The 23090-nt window shown below is 38.0% G+C and overlaps 1 protein-coding gene across 1 annotated transcript; it reads right to left on the reverse strand.

The window, feature by feature from the left end:
- Nucleotides 1-19920: 19920 nt before the first annotated feature.
- LOC110286163 (olfactory receptor 10A4-like) lies at nt 19921-20853 on the reverse strand. Its single transcript, XM_021152633.1, has one exon. It carries the CDS (start codon nt 20851-20853, stop codon nt 19921-19923), a length of 933 nt encoding a protein of 310 aa, XP_021008292.1.
- Between the last annotated feature and the right edge of the window lie 2237 nt (nt 20854-23090).

A 23090-nucleotide genomic window follows, 5' to 3' on the forward strand; every position in this document is an offset into this window, starting at 1 on the left:
TGCGTTTGTGGAGTTTAGTTTGGGTTTCCTGTATTTTACAGCTAATATCTCACTTATAAGTGAATACATACAGTGCATGTCCGTTGAGGTCTAGGCTACCTCCCACTGGATGATATTATCAAATTCCATGGATTTATCCTCAAAATTCATTCATTTAATAGTTGAATAGCATTTTATTGTGAAGATATATCACTTTTTTTAAGAAAAAATAACTTCAGTTGAGGGACATCAAGGTTGTTTCCACTTTCTGGCTATTACCAAAAGAAAAGCCGTATAAACATACTTGAGCAAGTGTCCCTGTGGTATAGTGGGATATCTTTTGGATACTTGTACAGGAGTAGTATAGATGAGTCGTGAAAGAGACCTATTCCCTGTTTTCTGAGAAACCAACAAACTGATTTCCAAAATGGTTCTACAAGTTTGCACTCCCACTAGCAATGGAGGAGTGCTCCCCTTGCTCTATATCCTCACCAGCATGTGTTATCACTTGAGTTTTGATCCTAGCCATTTTTACTATGTCAGTCTTACAGTCTGTGTAAAATAGAATCTTAGAGTCATTTTGGTTTGTATTTCCCTGATAGCTACAGATTTTGAACATTTATTTAAGTGCTTGTGGGCCATTTAAGATTCCTCTGTTGAGAATTTTCTGTTTAGCTCTGTACCCTATTTTTTAATTGGGTTACTTGGGTTGTTGGTGTCTAACTTCTTGAGTTCTTTATAAACTTTGGATTTTAGCCCTATGTCACATGTAGGGTTGTGAAGATCCTTTCCAACTCTATAGGCTGCCTTTTTGTGCAAATGATGGTATCCTTTGCCTTACAGAAGCATTTCAGTTTCAAAAGGTCCCATTTATCAATTGTTGATCTTAGAGCCTGAGCCATTGGTGTCCTTTTCAGAAAGTTGTCCCCTGAATTTATGAGTGCAAGGCTATTCCTCATTTTCTCTTCTATTAGATTTAATATATTTGGTTTTATGTTGATATCTTTGATCCACTTGGACTTGAGTTTTGTGCAGAGTGATCAATTTGCATTCTTCTACATGTAGACTGTCATTTAGACCAGCACCATTTGTTGAAGATGGTTCCCTTTTTCCACTGTATGGTTTTGGCTTCTTTGTCAAAAATCAAGTGTCAATGGGTATATGGGTTTATATTTGGATCTTCAATAGTATTCCATTGATTAAACTATCTATCTCCATACCAATACCATGCAGTTTTTAATCACTATTACGCTGTAGTAGAGCATGAGGCCAGGGATGGTTATTCTTCTAGTTCTTTTATTGCTCAAGATTGTTTTAGCTATCCTGAGATTTTGTTTTTCTAAATGAAGTTGGGATTTTTTCTCTTTCAATGTCTGTAAAAGGTTGTATTGCAATTTTGACGGGAATTTGTAAATTGTCTTTGGAAAGATGACCATTTTCACCATGTTAATCCTAAGGATCCATGAGCATGGAGGATGTTTCCATCTTCTGTTATCTCCCTCGGTTTCTGCCTCAGGAACTGAAGTTCTTGTCATAGTATTCTTTCACCAGTTTTGGTTAGAGTCACACCAAGATATTTTATATTGTTCATGTTTATTGTAAAGGGTGTTGTTTCCCTAATTTTATTCTCACCCTTTTTATCTTTTGTGTAAAGCAAGGCTACTGATTTCTTTGAGTTTATTTTGTATCCTTCCACTTTGCTGAAGATGTTTATAACCTATAGGAGTTCTTCAGTAGAATTTTGGGCATCACTTATGTATACTAACATATCATCCACAAATAGCTGTACTTTTAATTCCCCCTTTCCAATTTTTACCCACTCCATGTCCTTTAGTTTTATAATTGCTCTAGCTACAATTTCAAGTACTATATTGAAAAGATAGGGAGAGAGTGGACAACCTTATCATGCCTCTGATTTTAGTGAAATTGCTTTAAGTATCTCTACATTTAATTTGATGTTGGCTATTGGCTTGCTGCATATCTCTTTATTTATGCTTAGGTATATATCTCTGATCTCTCTACGGCTTTTAAAATGAAGGAGTGTTAGATGTTTCAAAGGCTTTTACAACATCTAATGAGATGATCATGTGATTTTTTTCTTATAATTAGTTTATATGGTAGATTATGTTAATGGGCTTTCATATGTTGAACCCTTACATCCTTGGGATAAAGCCTACTTGATCACGTTCAATGATATTTTTAATATGTTCCTACAGTTTCTGAGGACTTTATTGAGTATTTTGTATCAATGTTCTTAAGAGAAATTGTTCCAAAATTTTCTTTCTTTTTTGAGTCTTTGTGTGGTTTAGTTATCAGGGTGACAGTGGCTTCATAGAATGAGTTTGGCAGAGTTACTTCTGTTTCTATTTTGTGAAATAGTTTGAGGAGTATTGGTATTAACTCTTGTTGGAAATTCTGGTAGAATTCTGCTTGAAAACTATCAGTCTCTGGGTTATTTTTGGTTGGGAGATGCTTCATGATTGTTTCTAATTCCTTAAGGGCTACAGAGATGTTTAAATAGTTTACCTAATCTTTTTTTTAAATATTTTTATTACATATTTTCATCAATTACATTTCCAATGCTATCCCAAAAGTCCCCCACACCCTCCCCCCCACTTCCCTACCAACCCATTCCCATTTTTTTGGCCCTGGCGTTCCCCTGTACTGGGGCATATAAAGTTTGCATATCCAATTGGCCTCTCTTTGCAGTGATGGCCGACTAGGCCATCTTTTGATACATATGCAGCTAGAGTCAAGAGCTCCGGGGTACTGGTTAGTTCATAATGTTGCACCTACAGGGTTGCAGACCCCCTTAGCTCCTTGAATACTTTCTCTAGATCCTCCATTGGGGGCCCTGTGATCCATCCAATAGCTGACTGTGAGCATCCACTTATGTGATTGCTAGGCCCCGGCCTAGTTTCACAAGAGACAGTTATATCAGGGTCCTTGTAGCAAATGCTTGCTAGTGGATGCAATGCTGTCATTGTTTGGAGGCTAATTATGGGATGGATCCCTGGATATGGCAGTTTCTAGATGTTCCATCCTTTTGTCTCTGCTCCAAACTTTGTCTCTGTAACTCCTTCCATGGGTGATTGTTTCCAAATCTAAGAAGGGACAAAGTGTCCACACTTAACTTTGCTATATGATATCTGTTGAGAAAGTTATCCGTTTCATTAAGGTTTTCCAGTTTTGTATAATACAGTCTTTTGAAGTAAGACCTAATGATTCCTTGAATTTTCTCATTGTCTGTTATGTCTGCCGTTTCATTTCTGATGTATATTTTTATATTGTCTCTTTCTCTCAGTTAGTTTGACTAATGGTTTGTCTATCTTGTTGATTTTCTCAAAAATCCAGCTCTTGGTTTAGTTTATTCTTTTTATTATTTTCATTGTTTATAATTGATTGATTTCAGCCCTGAGTTTGATTATTTCCTGCCTTTCCTGACTTCTACTCCACTTCAGTGTGTTTGCTTTTTTTTTTCCCTAGAGCTTTTGGATATACTTTTTTATTTTGTTTGTTTTTTGTGGGTTTTTTTTTTTTGTTTTTTGTTTTTTGCTTTGTTTTTTTTTTGTTTGTTTGTTTTGTTTTGTTTTGTTTTGTTCTGTTTTTTGAGACAGGTTTTCTCTGTGTAGCCTTGGCTGTCCTGGAACTCACTTTGTAGACCAGGCTAGCCTCGAACTCAGAAATCTGCCTGCCTCTGCCTCTCAAGTGCTGGGATTAAAGGTGTGTACTACCATGCCCGGCTCTCAGATGTATTTTTTAATTGCTGGTATGAGGACTTTCTGATTTCTTTATACAGGAACTTCTTATGAACATTACTCTTAGCACTGCTTTCATTGTGCCCATAAATTTGGATATCATGTACCTTCATTTTTATTGAATTCTGGAAAGTCTTTCCCTTCTTTATTTCTTCCCCGAACCAGAGATCATTGAATAGAGAGTTGTTCAGTTTCCATGAGTGTATAGGCTTTCTGGTATTTCTGTTGTTGGCATTCATTTTTAATCCATGGTGGTCTGATAAGATAAAGGAATTATTTATATTTTCTTGTATTTGTTGAGGCTTGTTTTGTGACTGACTATATGGAAAATTTTTGAAGAAGGATCCATGAGGTGCTGGGACGAGAGTATATTCTTTTGTGTTTGGGTGAAATATACTGTAAACATCTATTGTATCCATTTGGTACATTATGTCAGTTCATTTCATAGTTTCTCTGTTTAGTTTTTGTCTAGATGACCTGTCAGTTGGTAAGAATGTGGAATATAATTCTCCCTCTAATAATGTATGGAGTTTGATGTGGGATGAAGGCTTCAGCAATGTTGTTTCATTTACCAATGTGGGTGCCCTTATGTTTGGGATATAGATGTTCAGAATTGTGATATCATCTTGATAGATTTTTTTACTTTGATGAGTATGAATTATGCTTCCTTGTCTCTTTTGATTATTTTTAGTTGAAAGTCTATTTTATTAGATATTAGAAGAGCTATTCCAGCTTGCTTCTTGGGTCCATTTACTTGGAATTTTTTCCAGCCCTTTACTCTGAGGTAATATCTACCCTTTATTCCCGAGGTGTATTTCTTGTATGCAGCAGAATGATATATACTCGCCCTCCATCCATTCTGTTAACCTGTGTCTTTTTGTTGGGGAATTAAGTCCACTGATGTTGAGAGATGTTAATCACTCTCTGCTTGTTAGTTCCAGTCATTTTGATGTAGGAGGTGTTAGCGTTTTTGTATGTGCTTCCCTTGTTTTTACTGGTATGGAATTATTTTTATCCTGTGTTTTCTTGGATGTAGTTATCCTCCTTGGTCTGGAGTTTTCCTTCTAGTATTTTCTGTAGGGATGAATTTGTAGATACATATTGTTTAAATTTGGATTCATCTCTGGGATGTTCTAGAGGTTACCCTACCCCAGCCCCCAGCAGCTACATATTTCCATTCATTTTCCTAGCCGCTGCTGTTAATAGTTTATACTCATATTTTTCGAACTTTTTGAGCTACTGTCTTCTTTTTTAAAAGATATTTTCTTTACTTACACTTCAAATGCTATCACAAAATTTCCCTATACCCTCCCCCCACCCTGTTCCCCTACTCACCCACTCCCACTTGTTGGCCCTGGCATTCCCCTGTACTGGGGCATATAAAGATTGCAAGACATAGGGGCCTCTCTTCCCAATGATGGCCAAATAGGCCATCTTCTGCTACATGTGCAGGTAGAGACACAAGCTCTGGGGGTACTGGTTAGTTCATGTTGTTGTTGCACCTACAGGGTTACAGAACCCTTCAGCTCCTTGGGTACTTTCTCTAGCTCCTCCATTGGGGGCCCTGTGTTCCATCCAATAGCTGACTGTGAGCATTGACTTCTGTGTTTGCCAGGCACTGGCATAGCCTCACAGTAGACAGCTATATCAGGGTCCTTTCAGCAAAAATCTTGCTGGCATATGCAATACATTCTGGTTTTGGTGGATGATTATGGAATGAATCCCTGGGTGGGCTAGTCTCTGGATGGTCCATCCTTTCGTCTTAGTTGCAAACATTGTCTCTATAACTTCTTCCATGGGTATTTTGTTCTCTAATCTAAGGAAAAATGAAGTATCCACACTTTGGTCTTCCCTCTTCTTGAGTTTCATGTGTTTGCCAAATTGTATCTTGGGTATTCTAAGTTTCTGGCCTAATATCGACTTATCAGTGAGTGCATATCAAGTAACTTCTTTTGTGATTGGGTTATCTCACTCAGGATGATATCCTCCAGATCCATCCATTTGCCCAAGAATTTCATAAATTGATTGTTTTTAATAGCTGAGTAGTACTCCATTGTGTAAATGTAGTACATTTTCTGTATCCATTCCTCCATTGAGGGACATCTGGGTTCTTTCCAGCTTCTGGCTATTATAAATAAGGCTGCAATGAACATAGTGGAGCATGTGTTTTTATTACCAGTTTGAACATCTTCTGGGTATATGCCCAGGGGAGGTATTGCTGGATCTTCAGGTAGTATTATGTCCAATTTTCTGAGGAACCTCCAGACTGACTTCCAGAGTGGTTGTACAAGCTTTCAATCCCACCAGCAATGGAGGAGTGTTCCTCTTTCTCCACATCCTTGCCAGTACCTGCTGTCAAATGAATTTTTGATCTTAACCATTCTGACTGGTGTGAGGTGCAATCTCAAGTTTGTTTTGATTTGCATTTACCTGATGATTAAGGAAGTTGAACATTTTTTCAGGTGCTTCTCAGCACTTCGGTATCCCTCACTTGAGAATTATTTTATTGATTTATTTTTATTAGATATTTTCTTTATATACATTTCAAATGCTATCCCAAAAGTTCCGAATACCCTCCCCCAGTCCTGCTCCCCTACCCACCCACTCCCATTTCTTGGAACTGGCATTACCCTGTACTGGGGCATATAAACTTTGTAATACCAAGGGGAGTCTCTTCCCAGTGATGGCTGACTAGGCCATCTTCTGCTACATATGCAGCTAGAGATATGAGCTCTGGGGGCTACTGGTTAGTTCATATTGTTTTTCCACCTATAGGGTTGCAGACACCTTCAGCTCCTTGGGTGCTTTCTCTAGCTTCTTCATTGGGGGCCCTGTGTTCCATCCAATAGACGACTGTGAGCATCCACTTCTGTATTTACCAGGCACTCCATAGCCTCACAGTAGACAGCAATATCAGGGTCCTTTCAACAAAATCTTGCTGGTATGTGCAATAGTGACTACGTTTGGTGACTGATTATGGGATGGATCCCCAGGTAGTGTAGTCTCTGGATAGTCCATCCTTTCTTCTTAGCTCTAAACTTTGTCTCTGTAACTCCTTTCATGGGTATTTTGTTCCCTATTCTAGGCTCTGTACCCCGTTTTTAAAATAGGGTTATTTGAATTTCTGGAGTTCAGCTTCTTGAGCTCTTTTTATATATTGGATACTAGTTCCCTATCAGATTAGGATTGGTAAAAATCCTTTCCCAATCTGTTGGTGGCCTTTTTGTCTTATTGACAGTGTCTTTTTGCCTTACAGAAGCTTTGCAATTTCATGAAGTCCCATTTGTCAATTCTTGATCCTACAGCACAAGCCATTGCTGTTCTGTTTAGGAAGTTTTCCCCAGTGCCCATATCTTCAAGGCTTTTCCCCACTTTCTCCTTTATAAATTTCAGTGTCTCTGGCTTTATGTGGAGTTTTTTGATCCACTTAGACTTGAGCTTTGTACAAGGAGGTAAGAATGGATCAATTCGCCAGTTAGTTGTGCCAGCACCCTTTGTTGAAAATGCTGTCTTTTTCCCACTGGATGGTTTTAGCACCCTTGTCAAAGATCAAGTGAGTATAGGTGTGTGGATTCATTTCTAGGTCTTCAATTCTATTCCATTGATCTACCTGTCTGTTGCTATACCAGTACCATGCAGTTTTTATCACAATTGCTCTGTAGTACAGCTTGAGTTCAGGTATTGGTGATTCCACCAGAAGTTCTTTTATTGTTGAGAGTAGTTTTTGCTATCTTAGGTTTTTTATTATTCCAGATGAATTTGCAAATTGCCCTTCCTAACTCAGTGAAGAATTGAGTTGGAATTTTGATGGGGATTGCATTGATTCTGTAGATTGCTTTTGGCAAGATAACCATTTTGACTATATTAATCTTGCCAATCCATGAGCATGGGAGATCTTTCTGTCTTTTGAGATCTTCTTCAATTTCTTTCTTCAGAAACTTGAAGTTCTTATCACACAGGTCTTTCAGTTCCTTAGTTAGAGTCACATCAAGGTATTTTATATTATTTGTGATTATTGTAAAGGGTGTTGTCTCCCTAATTTCTTTCTCAGCCCGTTTATTCTTTGTGATTTACTGCCTTTTAACCTGAGAAAATCTAATGTCAATAGAGATTGCTTTTTTTACTTTAATTATCATAATAAATTCAGATGTTTAACTTTACTATTATATAAGGACTAAGTTGTTATACAAACATGTAGACTGAAAAAATGGATTTGTCTTCAAATATCTTGTTTTCTACATATATGGTGATTGAATGTTTTGCTGAGTATAGAATACTAGTTTGCCAACTGTAGCTTTTTAGAGGTTAGAAGATATCTGTACAGGCCCTTCTTGCTCTTAGGGTCTTTGTTTCAAAATCAGTTTTGTTTTGTTTTTTTAGGTATTTTCCTCATTTACATTTCCAATGCTATCCCAAAAGTCCCCCATACCCTCCCCCCCCACCCCCCTACCCACCCACTCCCACTTTTTGGCCCTGGCACTCCCCTGTACTGGGGCATATAAAGTTTGCATGTCCAATGGGCCTCTCTTCCCAGTGATGACCGACTAGGCCATCTTTTGATACATATGCAGCTAGAGTCAAGAGTTCCGGGCTACTGGTTAGTTCATAATGTTGTTGCACCTATAGGGTTGCAGATCCCTTTAGCTGCTTGGATACTTTCTCTAGCTCCTCCATTGGGGGCCCTGAGATCCATCCGATAGCTGACTGTGAGCATCCACTTCTGTGTTTGCTAGGCCCCAGCATAGTCTCACAAGAGACAGCTATATCAGGGTCCTTTCAGCAAACTCTTGCTTGTGTATGCAATGGTGTCATCATTTGGAGGCTGATTATGGGATGGATCCCTAGTTTTAATTTTGATAGGTCTGATTTTGTATGTTGCCTGAACTTTTTCTTTTGTTCCGTTTAATATTTTTTATTTATTCTCTTGATTTTGTATTTTGATTATTATGTAGCAGGAAGATTTTCTTTTCTGGTTCATACAATGGATAAAAAGCATCTTCAACAAATAGTGCTGATCTAACTGGAAGTCTGAATGTAGAAGAATGCAAATTGATCCATATTTATCTCCCTGCACAAAACTTAATTCCAAGTAGATCAAGGACCTTAACATAAAATCAGATACACTGAACCTAATAGAAGAGAAAGTGGGAAAGAGCCTCAAACCCATTGGCACTGTGTGTGTGTGTGTGTGTGTGTGTGTCTGTGTGTGTGTGTGTGTCTGTGTCTGTGTGTGTGTTTGTGTGTGGTTCCTAAAGAGAACTCCAATGGCTCAGGCTTTAAGATCTAGAAGTGATAATTAGGATCCCTTGAAACTAAAAAGCAAGAGACTGTGATTAGGGCAAATAGCAGCCTAAAGATTTGGAAAAGATCTTCACTAACTCTACGTCCAATAGAGGGCTAATATCCAAAATATATAAAGAGTTCAAGAATTTAGACTCCAAAAATCCGAATAACCAATTTAACATGGTATCCAGAGCTAACAGAGAATTCTCAACACAGGAAACTCAAATTGTCAAGAAGCACTTAAAGAAATATCCCACATTCTTAGTCATCAGGGAAATGCAAATGAAAAGAACCCTGAGATTCCATCTTGCACCAATAGGAGTGGATAAGACCCAGTACTTCTTTAAGGGGTTTATTTCCTCTTCATAGGCCTCTACCTGTTTGATTGTATTTTCCTGTATTTCTTTAAGCAATGTATTCATGTCTTATTTAAAGGCTTCTGTCATTTTTATATTCTTGAGTTTACAGTTATTTTCTTGTGCTTGGGTTGTGTTAGGATGTCCAGGGATTGGTGTAGTCGGGTAACTGTGCTCTGAAGGTGCCCTGACTTTTGTTGATTTTCTGGATGGCTTTAGTCCCTGGATGTTCCTGTTGCAGTAGATTTATAGAGAAGGCCTAGCCTCAATGATCCTTGTGTGGCAGACCTCTGATGGGTATGTTTGGGCTATATGGCTCTGAATCAACTGGTTTTAGGAAGGTGGGCTGAGAAGAGGCAGGAGAATGGGGTTTCACGGGGGATAACAGGAGATTCATGGCAACTGGGGGTGCCCCAGAGGACTCAGTGGGCAGGGAAGTTGTACATCAGAAGGAAAGCTAACCTGTATGGTTCCTCTTGATCACCAGGTCTAATAAAGATGAGCAAAGAGGTGGCAGGATAATGGAAGTCCTCAGGGGGTAGAAGAAGGCTCATGATAGCTGGGGATGCCCCATAGGACCCAGTGGGCAGGGAAGATGGGCACAGGAAGGGAGTCTCTATACTGGTTAATTTTAAATGAATTACTTAAAATTGTCTCTTATAATTGATCACAGGAGAAGAAAACACAAAGTCCATGAAATAGTTCTTAGATGGATTACAAAGGCTAAGTGGCTCAATGACCAGAAAAGAAGGAACTTGAAAGTGGTAGCTATTGACACAGAGTCAGACAATATTTTATAGTTACAGAGATATTTCTATGGGTACTACAGTTGACCTATGTTGAAAATCAAACCACAATGTGACCATGCAGAATAAATAAAATATTCTAAGATATATTAATGAACTGCATTTAAGGATAGCAAAGGGTGAATAATGGAATATTTGTTATTAAGAGGGACTATTAAGTCTTTTAGGAATGAAGCTACTCATGTAGAGCAAAGAATGAATGATGAAACTAGATAATAGGTAAGGGTTTAGGTGACTGATATTCTGAACTCATCAAGTTATTCATGAGGGAGAAAACCTAAGGGAGTGTGCAAGGGAAGAAAACTTGTCTTTGGTTGTTGTCACTGTCAGGATATCTACATCATGTGGCATAGTCCCAAGAATATTGCCACCAGAAACAACACAGAAACAGGAAAGCCTGCCTAATGAAGAGTCCCACATCCTAGAACACGAAGTTCATGATATTGGCCAAATAAGCCTTTTTCATTCTGAACATGAACTAGAGTGCCAATTCTCAAGAACAGAAATATTTTCCAATAGGAGATGTTTGAAAAGTTATGGGAACATTTCAGTTATTACCATGTTTGGTTGTTCCTACTGACATTAAAGGTGATGGCGACTAGTGAGTCTCCTTGCCCTAAACTACCTAGAACCATACTCTGTATATATCACACAAAGCTTTAGAATATCACAGTGAGCTTTCATAATGCAGATTTTTTTTTTTTGTTTTTTCGAGACAGGGTTTCTCTGTGTAGCCCTGGCTGTCCTGGCACTCACTTTGTAGACCAGGCTGGCCTCGAACTCAGAAATCCGCCTGCCTCTGCCTCCCGAGTGCTGGGATTAAAGGCGTGCGCCACCACGCCCGGCTCAGATTTTTTTAAAAAGAGTTGATATTTGAGAGTTGCATTAATGTAACAGCATCTTTTATAAAACTATTTTCCTGTATCTTTGACTATTATATTCTTTTTCTAACATGTAATAACTTGCAATTCTTTTATAAAAACCTATTTATTGTAAGTTGGTACAAACATACATTTCATTATGCTGTCTGATGTGGTCGTGTCCCTGCATTTGTTTATTGAAATATATATAATTTTGTTGTAAATTATTTTCCATTCAATTCTCATTTATATTTTTGTTAGGTCACTTTATTGATTTTATGTAAATTATGTATGTAGGTAGCACATATTATCTATGAACTTCATTTGAGGATAGATTGGTGAGCCACACAATACTTGTTATTAAGAAGCAGTTTTGTCTCCAAGGAATGAAAACTACTGATATAGACGTAAGAGTGAGAGACACAACTAGAGATTAAGTAAGGTTTGAAGTAATTGAAATTGTGACTCACTATAATGATAGTAGGCAGAACAAATCTGCATGAGTAAGCCACAGCACCTGAAACTTTCTGCTTGGGAAAAATTACTATTGTGTGCCAGACCCTTCTCATCTGCGTGATAATTTGTCTTCCTAGCACTCCTGTAAGATAGGCTTTCTCATATCTTCACATTTTATGGAAGTCTGAGGTCATTAGGGCCTCAGAAAGTAGAAGCCAATTGTCATGGTTCTCTTACTCAGTGGCAGACCTTGATGGAAGTTCAATTTGGTTAACCTACATGCAAGTTACATGCCTTTTACTTTTCTGCTTTTCACCTTCCTAGGTCTTGAAAATAGTGGTGGAGGGGGAAAGTGATGACCATTTTCATCCCTCTACAAGGAAATCATTTTTGAGAAGATCTGTGATTGAGAATCTTTGAATGTTACTTGAATGGTTTAATTTGGGCTAAGAAACAATTTTAAACCTATAAAATCACCTTGCATTAAATGAATTTTGAATGTAATTGGATATGAAAGATGTGTAATAAGTACAAGGTTAACAGAGAAAGAAAAGAAAATGGGGGTAATTGAAAGAACAACAGGAACTCTTTCTTATTTGTGTGTGTTACATATGTATATTCCTGTATAGTGTATTTGGTATGTATAGAATGTGTGTGTGCATGTGTATATTATGTGTATGTGTCTATGTGTGTGTGTGTTAGTTTGTGTGTATATGTGTTTGGTATGTGTATATGTGTAGTATGTGTGTGTATGTGTCTATGTGTGTGAGGGATGGTTTGTCTGTGTATATATTTGTGTGGTATGTGTGTTTGTGAATATAGTATATGGTGTGTGTGTATAGTATATGGTGTGTGTGTGCATTGTGAGAATGGTTTCTCTCTCTCTCTCTCTCTCTTTCTCTCTCTCTCTCTCTCTCTCTCTCTCTATATATATATATATATATATATATATATATATATATATATATGGGGATATGGAGGAGGATGGCTTTTCTGTGTATATATATATGTGTGTGGGGGGGGAGGATGGTCTGTCTGTATATATATATATATATATATATATACATATATATACATATATATACACATATGCATACATATATATGGGGATATGGGGGAGGATGGCTTTTCTGTGTATATATGTGTGTGTGGGGAGGATGGTCTGTCTGTATATATATATATATATATATATATATATATACATACATATACATGTGTGTGTGTGTGTCTGTGTATGTGTGTGTGCAATCCCGTTGGGCCTTGTTTCTTTTTGATATCAAAAAGAAACAAAGATTTAAAGAATGCTCATTATGTGCATGGCAGAAAAATAATCTCTAGAAAGAAATCAAAGGCACAGTGAAATACTAGAACAAGCAGCCAGATTCTGGGAAGGTGGGAGGAAAATGAAATACTTACAGGTCTGAGACCTTCTGGAAGAAGGGACTGAAACTTGAAAAAAAAGTAGGAGTCTTACTGGCAAATTCTTAGCCAGATATACTACCCAAAGGCTGGGATGAAGTCGTACTTAACTCACTGAGCTAGAGTCAAGAAAGAAGAGGTATCTTGGGAGGCCAAGGACACCAGAAAAGGTTTGGGACGTGCTGTGGGCGTGAATACATCCAAAGAATCAACAGGAAATGAATAAAAGATTGCAGAGCTTCCTGCAGGGCTCCAGTGAAGCTGCTGGGATTTATGCATTTGCTGATTATCCACTTTGTGCACTACTCATAGTAAATATTCAACCCAAGGCAGCTGCCTCTGCTTCTGCACCTTTCCCATTCCCGGGCCCCCCAGCCAATGTTCTGTCTCATTTAATTCTAAGTTGTGAGCAATCTGAGCAACAAATTATAAAGACAGTGCATACACACACTGTTATACTAAGAATTTACAACAAAATTAATCTGACACATATTTAATGATATGCATAATTGTTATTGTGCTGGGTGGCGATTAGGCATAAATTGTAAACAGTTCATATAAATGCCTGTAATTTGAATTACTTCCAAACAGTTAAACCAAATTCTTACTTTCTTTCCTGTTTGTCAGCCTTAGTGTATTCCTCATCTGCATCCATGCCAGCATTACAGTGATTGAGTTGGCATTGATCACCACCTTCATCTAGCACTTGTTTGCTAGAGCACAAAAACCTGGGGGTTCTCTTTGTCTAACATGTAATTCTAACTGCCAATCAAAATGCCCTTTGTCTGAAGTGTTCTAATATTGTCTTCTGCCAGCATTCAGGGGATGCTCCCATCCTTTCCAGAAGGCTTTTGGAAGGAGTCAGAAGGGAGGTCTTTGTCAGTTGTGCTAAAACAGGGGGAGTAAATGAACTCTGAATCTTAATATTCAGAACCCCATGGGCAGGTGGTTCAGGAAATAAGAGGAAAACTGGGCAAATTCATTATGTAAACTTCCTCCTCCTCCCCTTGATCCCATGAAATGACTAAGTCACTTTCACAGATGTCCCTAAGGGGATAGAATAGCACTAAAAAGAAAATCCTACTTTAGCCTAACCCTCATCTATGCCCCCTACTATAAAGATACTGACTGAAATACCTCTGAATTCCAAGTTTGTGTTGCTTTGACTTTGCCATTAAAGTGGTTGAAATGTATATAAAGAAAATATCTAATAAAACATAAATAAATAAAATTTAAAAATCACAAGGAAGCCAACATATCCATGGAATACCTGTCAGGAGATGAGCTACAGAGTCTCATATTTCACAAACTGCAGCCCATGAAATCTTGGTATTTACCTTCTCTGAACTTCAACTTCTTCATCTGTAAAATGGTAATAAACAGTACCAGTTTTGCAGGGCTACTGGTGAGGGTTTCATGGAATCGTGACTGTAAAACATTACCACACTACCTGGAATAGAGCAAAATTTCATTTACCGTTAGATGCATTTGTATTATTGTGGCTATGGTTGCTTTTATCTGTAGCCTTGGCTTCCTCATTACTGTGCCTGTTCCTCCGTGTGTTTACTTCTGTAGGAAGTAGAACTGCAGGAAATGAATGTATGAAATGCTAGTGGTGAAATCTGGACGGCAAAGCCACAGATGACCTTAAATCAAACAGAACAGCACAGATGGCTCAGACCCTCATCTATATTCCATATTTGTTAGAGGAGGTCGGTGCCGACCTGGAACACACTGAATCCTGGCATTTAGAGGAGACCAAAGCCAGACCAGATGAAAATGATCATTAGAAACATTCATTTTGTCTATGGCCACCCTGAATGTGCCTGATATTTTCTTAGCTTAGAAGCTAAGCAGGGCTGGGCATTTCAAGTACTTGGTATTTGAAAGGGAGAATGTTCACTTAATCACCAAAAATGTATTCACTGAGCCCTCAATGTAAGACCTGAGGGTATGAATAGTATAGGCAAGATATGTTAGAAACTGAAGGAGAATGTAAGTTAATATGTGCACAAGGGAACCAACACAACATATCTTCCATGCAGTGGAAGCAGCTAGGATAAAAGATGCATTCACCTCTGTGTGAGAGGTTTGAGGAAACTGTGTTTCAGCAAGACGAGGTTTGAGTTAAATACATGAAATACAAAATCATATACTTAAAAAAAAAGTCTACTGACAATCAAGAAGCTTGTTTTTCCTTCCAGCTTAAATGTCAGAACTTACTTTGTGTCTGTGAAATACTATGGATATTATAACTTCTCTTTTGGTTACCACTGCTTCATCAAAATCACTTCAACCAAATTTGTATATTAGATCTCTTAAGAAAATAATTTCTATCTCCTGAGAGACCATTATCTAATAATCACCAATGTGGGAGGACAAGAAAGGGTAGTGGGAAAAAAGAATCTCTGTGGGCCCTCTCAGTGTGACATCTGGTCTGGGAACCGTGTGGTAGTCAAACTTTTTTTTTTCAAAATTTTATTAGATATTTTCTTCATTTACATTTCAAATGCTATCTCAAAAGTCCCCTATACCCTCCCCAGCACCCTGCTCCCCTACTCACCCACTCCCACTTAATGGCCCTGGCATTCCTCTGGGGCATATAATCTTCACAAGACCAAGGGCCTCTCTTCCCAATGATGGCCAACTAGGCCATCTTCTGCTACATATGAAGTTAAAGACACCAGCTCTGGGGGTACTGGTTAGTTCATATTGTGGTTCCACCTATAGGGTTGTAGACCTCTTCAGCTCCTTGGGTACTTTCTCTAGCTCCTCAACTGGGGGCCCTGTGTTCCATACACTAGATGACTGTGAGCATCCACTTCTGTATTTGCCAGGCACTGGTATAGCCTCATATGAGACAGCTATAACAGGGTCCCTTCAGCAAAATCTTTCTGGCATATGAAATTGTGGCTGGGTTTGGTGGCTGATTATGGGATGGATCCCCGTATGAGTACTCTTATAAGGTATTTTAGTGCTATGAAGGAAAGTTTGTAGCCAAAAAGAACACTTTCTATGGCCCACATGTGGAAGCTACTCCCTCTATTCTTAAAGCTACTGCTGTACCCAGAACATTATTCGTTGGTACCTGTGTCGTGCTACATTGTGCCAAGAAGTAACAATGTCATATTCAAAAGGGAAGACATTAATTCTGTTTATAGTAAGACAATTAATGAGCTTATGAGAATGTTTTAGATTCTCCTAAGTTGCTCATCTGTCAAATTGAAACCATTGCCTATCCATCCAGTGACTAAGTAGGTATTAAAAAATCCAAAGCCATTTTTCCTAGTATGTTTTGAGAACTTATGTTGGGGCAGGCACAGAAGTTCCAAGAAAAACGTATAAAACACATAAATATACAAATTATTTTAAAGTGACTAGTTTATTAGATAATTATTATAATGACTTAGAATTCTGTCCTAAGTGGTGGTAGGTATTTGTATGTATAGGGAAGTCAACATAAATGAGGTAGTCAGGAAAAATGTAGCTGATAGGAAATTTAAAAAAGCATTCTTGAAAAAAACATTCTTGAAAAAAGCATTCTAAGCAGAAGAAATATGAAATGCAAAAAATTCTAAGACACAAAAGAATGTGAAAATTTAAGAAATAGAATTAATGTTCCAGTGTGGACAGAGCATACGCAGAGGATATAACAAAGCAAGATAAGGTTTGGTGGGTAGATAGGGGCCAAACATGTAACTATGGAATAGGTCTCTTGTCCATTAGCCTCTCTTCTCAACACTACTTGCTGTCAGAAGGGTGATTATTTTTTCCCTATGGAAGAAAAATATAAGTTAGTAAAGAGGAGAAATTGTGGTTTCTGCAGAAATAGTGAGGTCGACAGCATCGGAGCAGCCATTAGAAGCTAGATGTTAGACACCAAGGCCCAAAGTTTCTGCAAAGTATTTCCATCAAGTCATATGGGAAGCACATTTTTTTCAGAGCATTTACTCTTGCCAGGAATGATAGTGAACTAAGAACCCAGCAAAACAGACACCTCAGAAACTTGCCTCCCATTTTACTAGCGTTTGCTTTTAAAACACTTTACAGTGCTTTAGATAAGGTCCTGATCCATACTACTTTACTATATCAAGGGAGGGTGTGATGGTATCTCCACATGGTAATGGCAATAACTTTTAAAATAATAACTAACATATATCAAATACCTGTCACAAACCAGGGATTTTATGCATCAGCTCTTTTAATACTCTCAGAAGTCTTGAGAGATAAGGTGCTATTATTTCCATTTTATATATGAGAGATTTAAAGATCAGAGAAGCTAGGTTACTCAGATTCATAGAGCCAGTTGCCAAAAGTGAGTGGAAATGGTAGGTCAACATTTTAAAGCATTGCTAAGAGCTATAATTCTTCTACATAGGAAGGAACAACTGTACCCTAAAACGTGACATAGACAGTTCTTCTAGAAGAGAAGAGTTATCTAAATTTTCATTGTTATCCAGATGCCTGGCTTCATATCAGCCAAAGTATGGCCCATATAAAAGTATTTACCATTGTTTAAGGCATTGTCTTATATCCTAATTAATATTTATTTTACTTTTTTCTTTTTTATTAGATATTTTCTTTATTTACATTTCAAATGCTATCCCCTTTCCTAGTTTCCCCTCCAAAAATCCTCTATACCCTCCCACCTCCCCCTGCTCCCCAACCTACCCACTCCCATTCCTGGTCCTGGCATTCCCCTACACTGGGGCATAGAGCCTTCACAGGACCAAGGGCTTCTCCTCCATTGATGATTGACTAGACCATCCTCTGCTACAAATATAGCTAGAGCCACAAGTTCCACCATGTGTTTTCTTTGATTGGTGGTATAGTTCCAAGGAGCTCTGAGGGTACTGGTTAGTTCATGTTAATGTTCCCTCTATGGAGCTTCAGTCCCCTTCAGATCCCTGGGTATTTCTCTGGCTCCTTCTCTAATTAATATTTTTTTTCTGATAATTTCCTACAAGAGTTAAGTCCCTAAACTTAGAGAGTACCATTTTGAACTTCAGTTCTCTTAGGAAAGTACAGCATGTAATCTGCTTCCTCCAGTACTTTTTAATGAAGTGTTATGCAGAAAACACCCTGCCTTTAATAGATTCCTTTACCTGATCTCTCTCCATAGGGCCCTGGCTCAGGTATTTTTCTTTTCTTTTTTTTTAAGATTTTTTTTGTTTATTTTATGTATATGAGTACACTGTAGCTGTACAGATGGTTGTGAGCCTTCATGTGGTTGTTGGGAATTGAATTTAGGACCTCTGCTCACTCTGGTCGGCCCTGCTCACTCCCACCCAAATATTTATTTATTATTATAAATAAGTCCACTAGTTGTCTTCAGACATACCAGAAGAGATCAACAGATCTCATTGTGGGTGGTTGTGAGCCACCATGTGGTTGCTGAGATTTGAACTCAGGACCTTTGGAAGAGCAGTCAGCACTCTTACCTGCTAAACCATCTCGCTAGCTTCCTGGCTCAAATATTTAAAAAAAGGAAGAAATCCAATTAGCTATAATTACTGTGTTGCATGGATGTGTTTCCTTCTCACTGGCAGATGGAAGCTACTCTATCATGGAAGAGATGACTTATCTTTTCCATATGGACCTATCCCTCACACCTTTTGTTCACCATACGTCTTTTCCCCAAGTGTGTTATACAAACTACAGTCCAGAGTTAAAGAAAGAATTATCAGGAATAGATGATCTCTTAAACAGAAATCAGTTCTGTTCCCAGGAGGCGAGGACACTTGATTCTTCCCTGCCTTGGCTTAGCTGAGCAAATGTTAGATGGATACAAGCTGTGTCTGATGTGCTGTAAATGATAAGTCAGTGTACAGAATGAAGAATTCATTCAAAAGAGAGGCTCACACAAAACAGAGGGGTTTTTTTGCACCCAGAGTTTACACTTATAATAGATGTTTATGATTACATTGATATTTGATATTGTTGTCAGGTATCCACTGTAGCTGAATCCAAATTGTTGAGAAGGACTTTGTCTGTAATTTGTTTTTAAAAGACAAGTTGTCTTAAGTCTATGTTTAAATAGGTTCCCACTGAAATCTCTAAAATTGGTTTGTTCAACTTATTTACCTTTCATTTACACTGAATTATTAAACATGGATACCTTTTCAACAGTTAATTTAACATGATTCCCACCTCACAAGATGTACCTTCCCTAAATTTAGTTTTCCAACGAAGAGACAACAGATAACATCAAATTCCATATGGCATTTTCTATGTATCTACAATTACATGTGGCTATTTTAAATTATTTATTTTTCTTGGGGAGAGTTCTCTTTGAAGTCCTGACTGTCATGTAGCTCAGTATCGAGAGCAAGCTGGTGTGAAACACACAGAGATCCACATGGCTCTACCTCCCAAGTTCTGGAATTCAGGATAAGGCTGAGCACCATAACAACCAGCATTAATTTATCTTTCTTTGCACATGAGATTGCATACTCTATACATTGCATATACTGTATATATATATATATATATATATATATATATACATATATATATATATATATAAACACAGAGCTGTCTAGTTTTCAATTATTGATTGCTTTATTTAGTTATGGGTGTATTATATTCTTATGCATATATGTCTTTAAATCATAGAACCAGCCACATTACTTGAATATTCCTGAACTGAGAATAATTTTAGTCCTCCAATATTTTTACCTCTTTCACTTTTATCATGACTTTGGAGAGAAACCCTCAGATTTCAATTGCATTCCCTTGTCTTTTCCTTCATCTCCCCTCTCATCTCAGCCATGTTCTCCTAAGCAAAGTGAACTAGAGGAAAAGTTCTCCTAAGGAAAATGGGTTTGCCTTCCATTGTCCAAGGAAATTGTTATGGACACTTCAGGGTTGTGAATTTTCCTCGGTTAATAGAAACAGTGAGTTTGGTGCTAGATAAACCATCAGCTCACACTCAAATTGTTGTTTCAAGACTGTTTAGGTGAATGCTGAGTTTTCAGTATGTGTTATGAGCCTGTAATGTTTTTTAGCCTTCTTTGACCAGGTATGTACACCATTGTGTCAATTTTCTCAGAGCTACCTTCACATCCTTATTCCTTAGGGTATAAATGATAGAATTGGCAGCAGGGGTAAACACTGTATACAGAAGAGAAAGACATTTCAATATACTTTCATACTGAGGCATTGATGGGAAGCCATAGACAATGCCCAGAGTCCCATAATAGAGGCTGACCACTATCAGGTGAGATGAACAGGTGGAGAAAGCCCTCTGCTTCCCTGTGGTTGAAGGGATACTCAGAATGGTGCAAATGATGTGAATATAGGAAGCCAAGGTCAGTATGAAGGGACCAAGAGCAAATAATGAGGTACATATAAAAGAAGTCATTTCAGCTACTTGAGTATTAGTGCAAGCCAGTTTCATGATGGGCTTCAAATCACAGAAGAAGTGGTCAATCTCATTGGCAGAACAAAATGTTAAGCGAAAAATGAAGATCATGAGCAGGATAGGTGCCAGAAATCCAGCCAACCAAGAGGCCAATGCTAGCTGGAAACAACCCCAGGAGTCCATGATACTGGAATAGTGTAGTGGGTTACAAATGGCTATGTATCTATCATAAGACATTACAGCAAGGAAGAAGCATTCTGTCGCCACCAAAGATGCAAAAAAGTAAAACTGACAAGCACAGGCTGGAAAGGAGATAGGCACATGAGCCGATAACAATGTCCACAGCATTACAGGCTCAATTGTTGTGGTGTAGCCGATCTCTAGGAAGGAGAAGTGGCCAAGAAAGAAATACATGGGTGTGTGAAGGGAGCAATCAGCGTATACAACGGTGAGAATTACAATGTTACCCAGAAGAGTCATCACATAAATGGCTAGAAATAGCCCAAAAAGAAGAAACTGAAGGCCATGGAGATCTCCAAAACCCAAAAGAATAATTTCTGAAATTTGAGTCATATTTTCTTCTTCACTGATAGCCATGATTTGAATCTAAATGGATAAAAATTTGAAAAAGAACAATTGATTAAATACTATTTTAGGGAAAAAAATCAAAGTTCTGAGAGGCTTTATCCATATCAAGGCTAATTGGCTTCTTCAGGACTCTGAAAATTAATGTGATTGAGTACAGTCTCTCAGGAGCCATTTAGAAAGTTAATCCATGTTTTAAATTGCCCTGTTGTATTTAGAACGTGACTATGATACATAGATATGCACAGTTTCAAACATTTCTTTGGGAAATAGGTAGTATCCAGTCCTTGGATATCTTACTTTTATTTTCTTTCCTTCCTTTTCTTTTCTTTTCTTTTTTAATTCCTGTGGATGGTACTATCTCAGTCATCTATAGTGATAGTCCTTGTATGTAAAATGAAGTTTTTTATTTCCTGTTCTTTTCATTTTTTCTTGTTTTTCTTTTCTTTTTTTTTTAAATTTTTACTTTGTAATCTACTATTATTTTTTACTTATTCAACTTTACACCCCACTCACTGTCCCCTCCTAGTCACTCCCTCTCACAGCCATTTCTCCATTCCTCCTCCCCTTAGGCCCTGAGCAGGTCGGGGCCCACTGGTTTTCCCCCCACCCCAACATGTCAAGTCTCTGTGAGGCTAGGTGCTTCATTTCCCACTGAGGCCAGACAAGGCAGCCCAGCCAAAAGAACATATCCTGCATACAAGCAACAGCTTTTGGGATAGCCCTCACTCTGTTGTTTGGGACCCACATGAATACCAAGCTGCACATCTGCTACATATTTGCTTTCTGGTATCAACATTCTGGTGGAATGTAAATTCCTAAAACAAAGAAAGTGTCCTGGCAGTGGTGGCACATGCCTTTAATCCCAGCACTTGGGAGGCAGAGGCAAGTGGATTTCTGAGTTCGAGGCCAGCCTGGTCTACAAAGTGAGTTCTAGGACAGCCAGGGCTACACAGAGAAACCCTGTCTCGAAAAACAAAACAAAACAAAACAAACAAAAAAAGTGATCCACAGAAGTAGTTTGAGATACTTACTATGAGCGTAACAAATACACAAAATACTCTATATATGCATGGTTAAAGAAGAATATTTTGCCTGAGGGGTCACAAAAAGACTAAAAGGCATGAGACCTAAAAAGGAAAGGAGATGGTAAGGTAAGCATTGGAAGTGAAGATAAAGGTGACATTTCTAAACAATGCACTGGGCCTTGAACCAGGGAAAGAATGATTTTTAAAAATCTAAACTAAACCAAGTAAATGAGAGAAAGATAGAGAAAGATGATACAGATGGAGATGGGTATGTGTGAGAATATGTGTGAGAAAGACAAGAGGAGGGGGACGAGAAAAGAAGGAAAATGGGGAAGAGTATGGCATATGATTTAATTTTTTTATAGGCTATGCTAAATGAAGTATACTTAAAAGATGTATGAATCCATAGGAGGATATTAAGTAGCAATTTAATCTCTTGTATTGCTTCAAACACTTTTGATACTATGCAACAAATAAATTAGAACAAGTGTTTCATAGACAAACCAAATTAAAAGACTATGCAGTGGACTGTATGAGACCCAGTAGAATACCCAATTGTGAAAAAGAAAAAAAAAATAAGACAAATTGATGTTTGAGAGGTAGAAAGGCTAGAATTTACTAACATTAGATGTAAGGAGTACAGGAGAGGTGAATGACCAGAAATGACCTGTGGGTTTCTGGTTTGAATAACTTGTACCATTTACTCAGATGGTTAAGTTTGTGTGGAAGGAAAGTTCCAGGAAAACATACATTCCATTTGTATTAAGTCAGATGTATGTGAAAATTCTGTGTATGGAGAATGACACAGCCAGGTTTGCCTGTAACTCAGAAGAGAAGGCAAGGCTAGAACCGTAATTTAGAAGTAGTCTGAATATGGATAGTATTTAAGGAAATTGGACTTGATGACATGACCTAGAGGAGGATTATGAAATACAGAAGAATGCTTAACACAGAGCTTTGACTTTCTCTTTCATTTAGGTTAAGCAGAAAAGAAGAAAGATGAGGAAATTGAAAAGTCAGAGAGGTGAGATTGAAACCCAGGAGGAAATAGAATAAGAAGATTCACACTGCAGGAGAAATGTTATACTTAAATTTGTTGTAGGAGTATGAGGGAAACAAATTCATCTCTTAATCTGGTTATGTGGATAACTGAGTGATGAGAGTGAGAGATAGAAGGGAAATGGGGGAATTGGTTAG

Source organism: Mus caroli, unplaced genomic scaffold (genome assembly GCF_978045245.1).
Source record: "Mus caroli unplaced genomic scaffold, Mus_caroli_1 scaffold_5, whole genome shotgun sequence".
Classification (NCBI taxonomy): domain Eukaryota; kingdom Metazoa; phylum Chordata; class Mammalia; order Rodentia; family Muridae; genus Mus; species Mus caroli.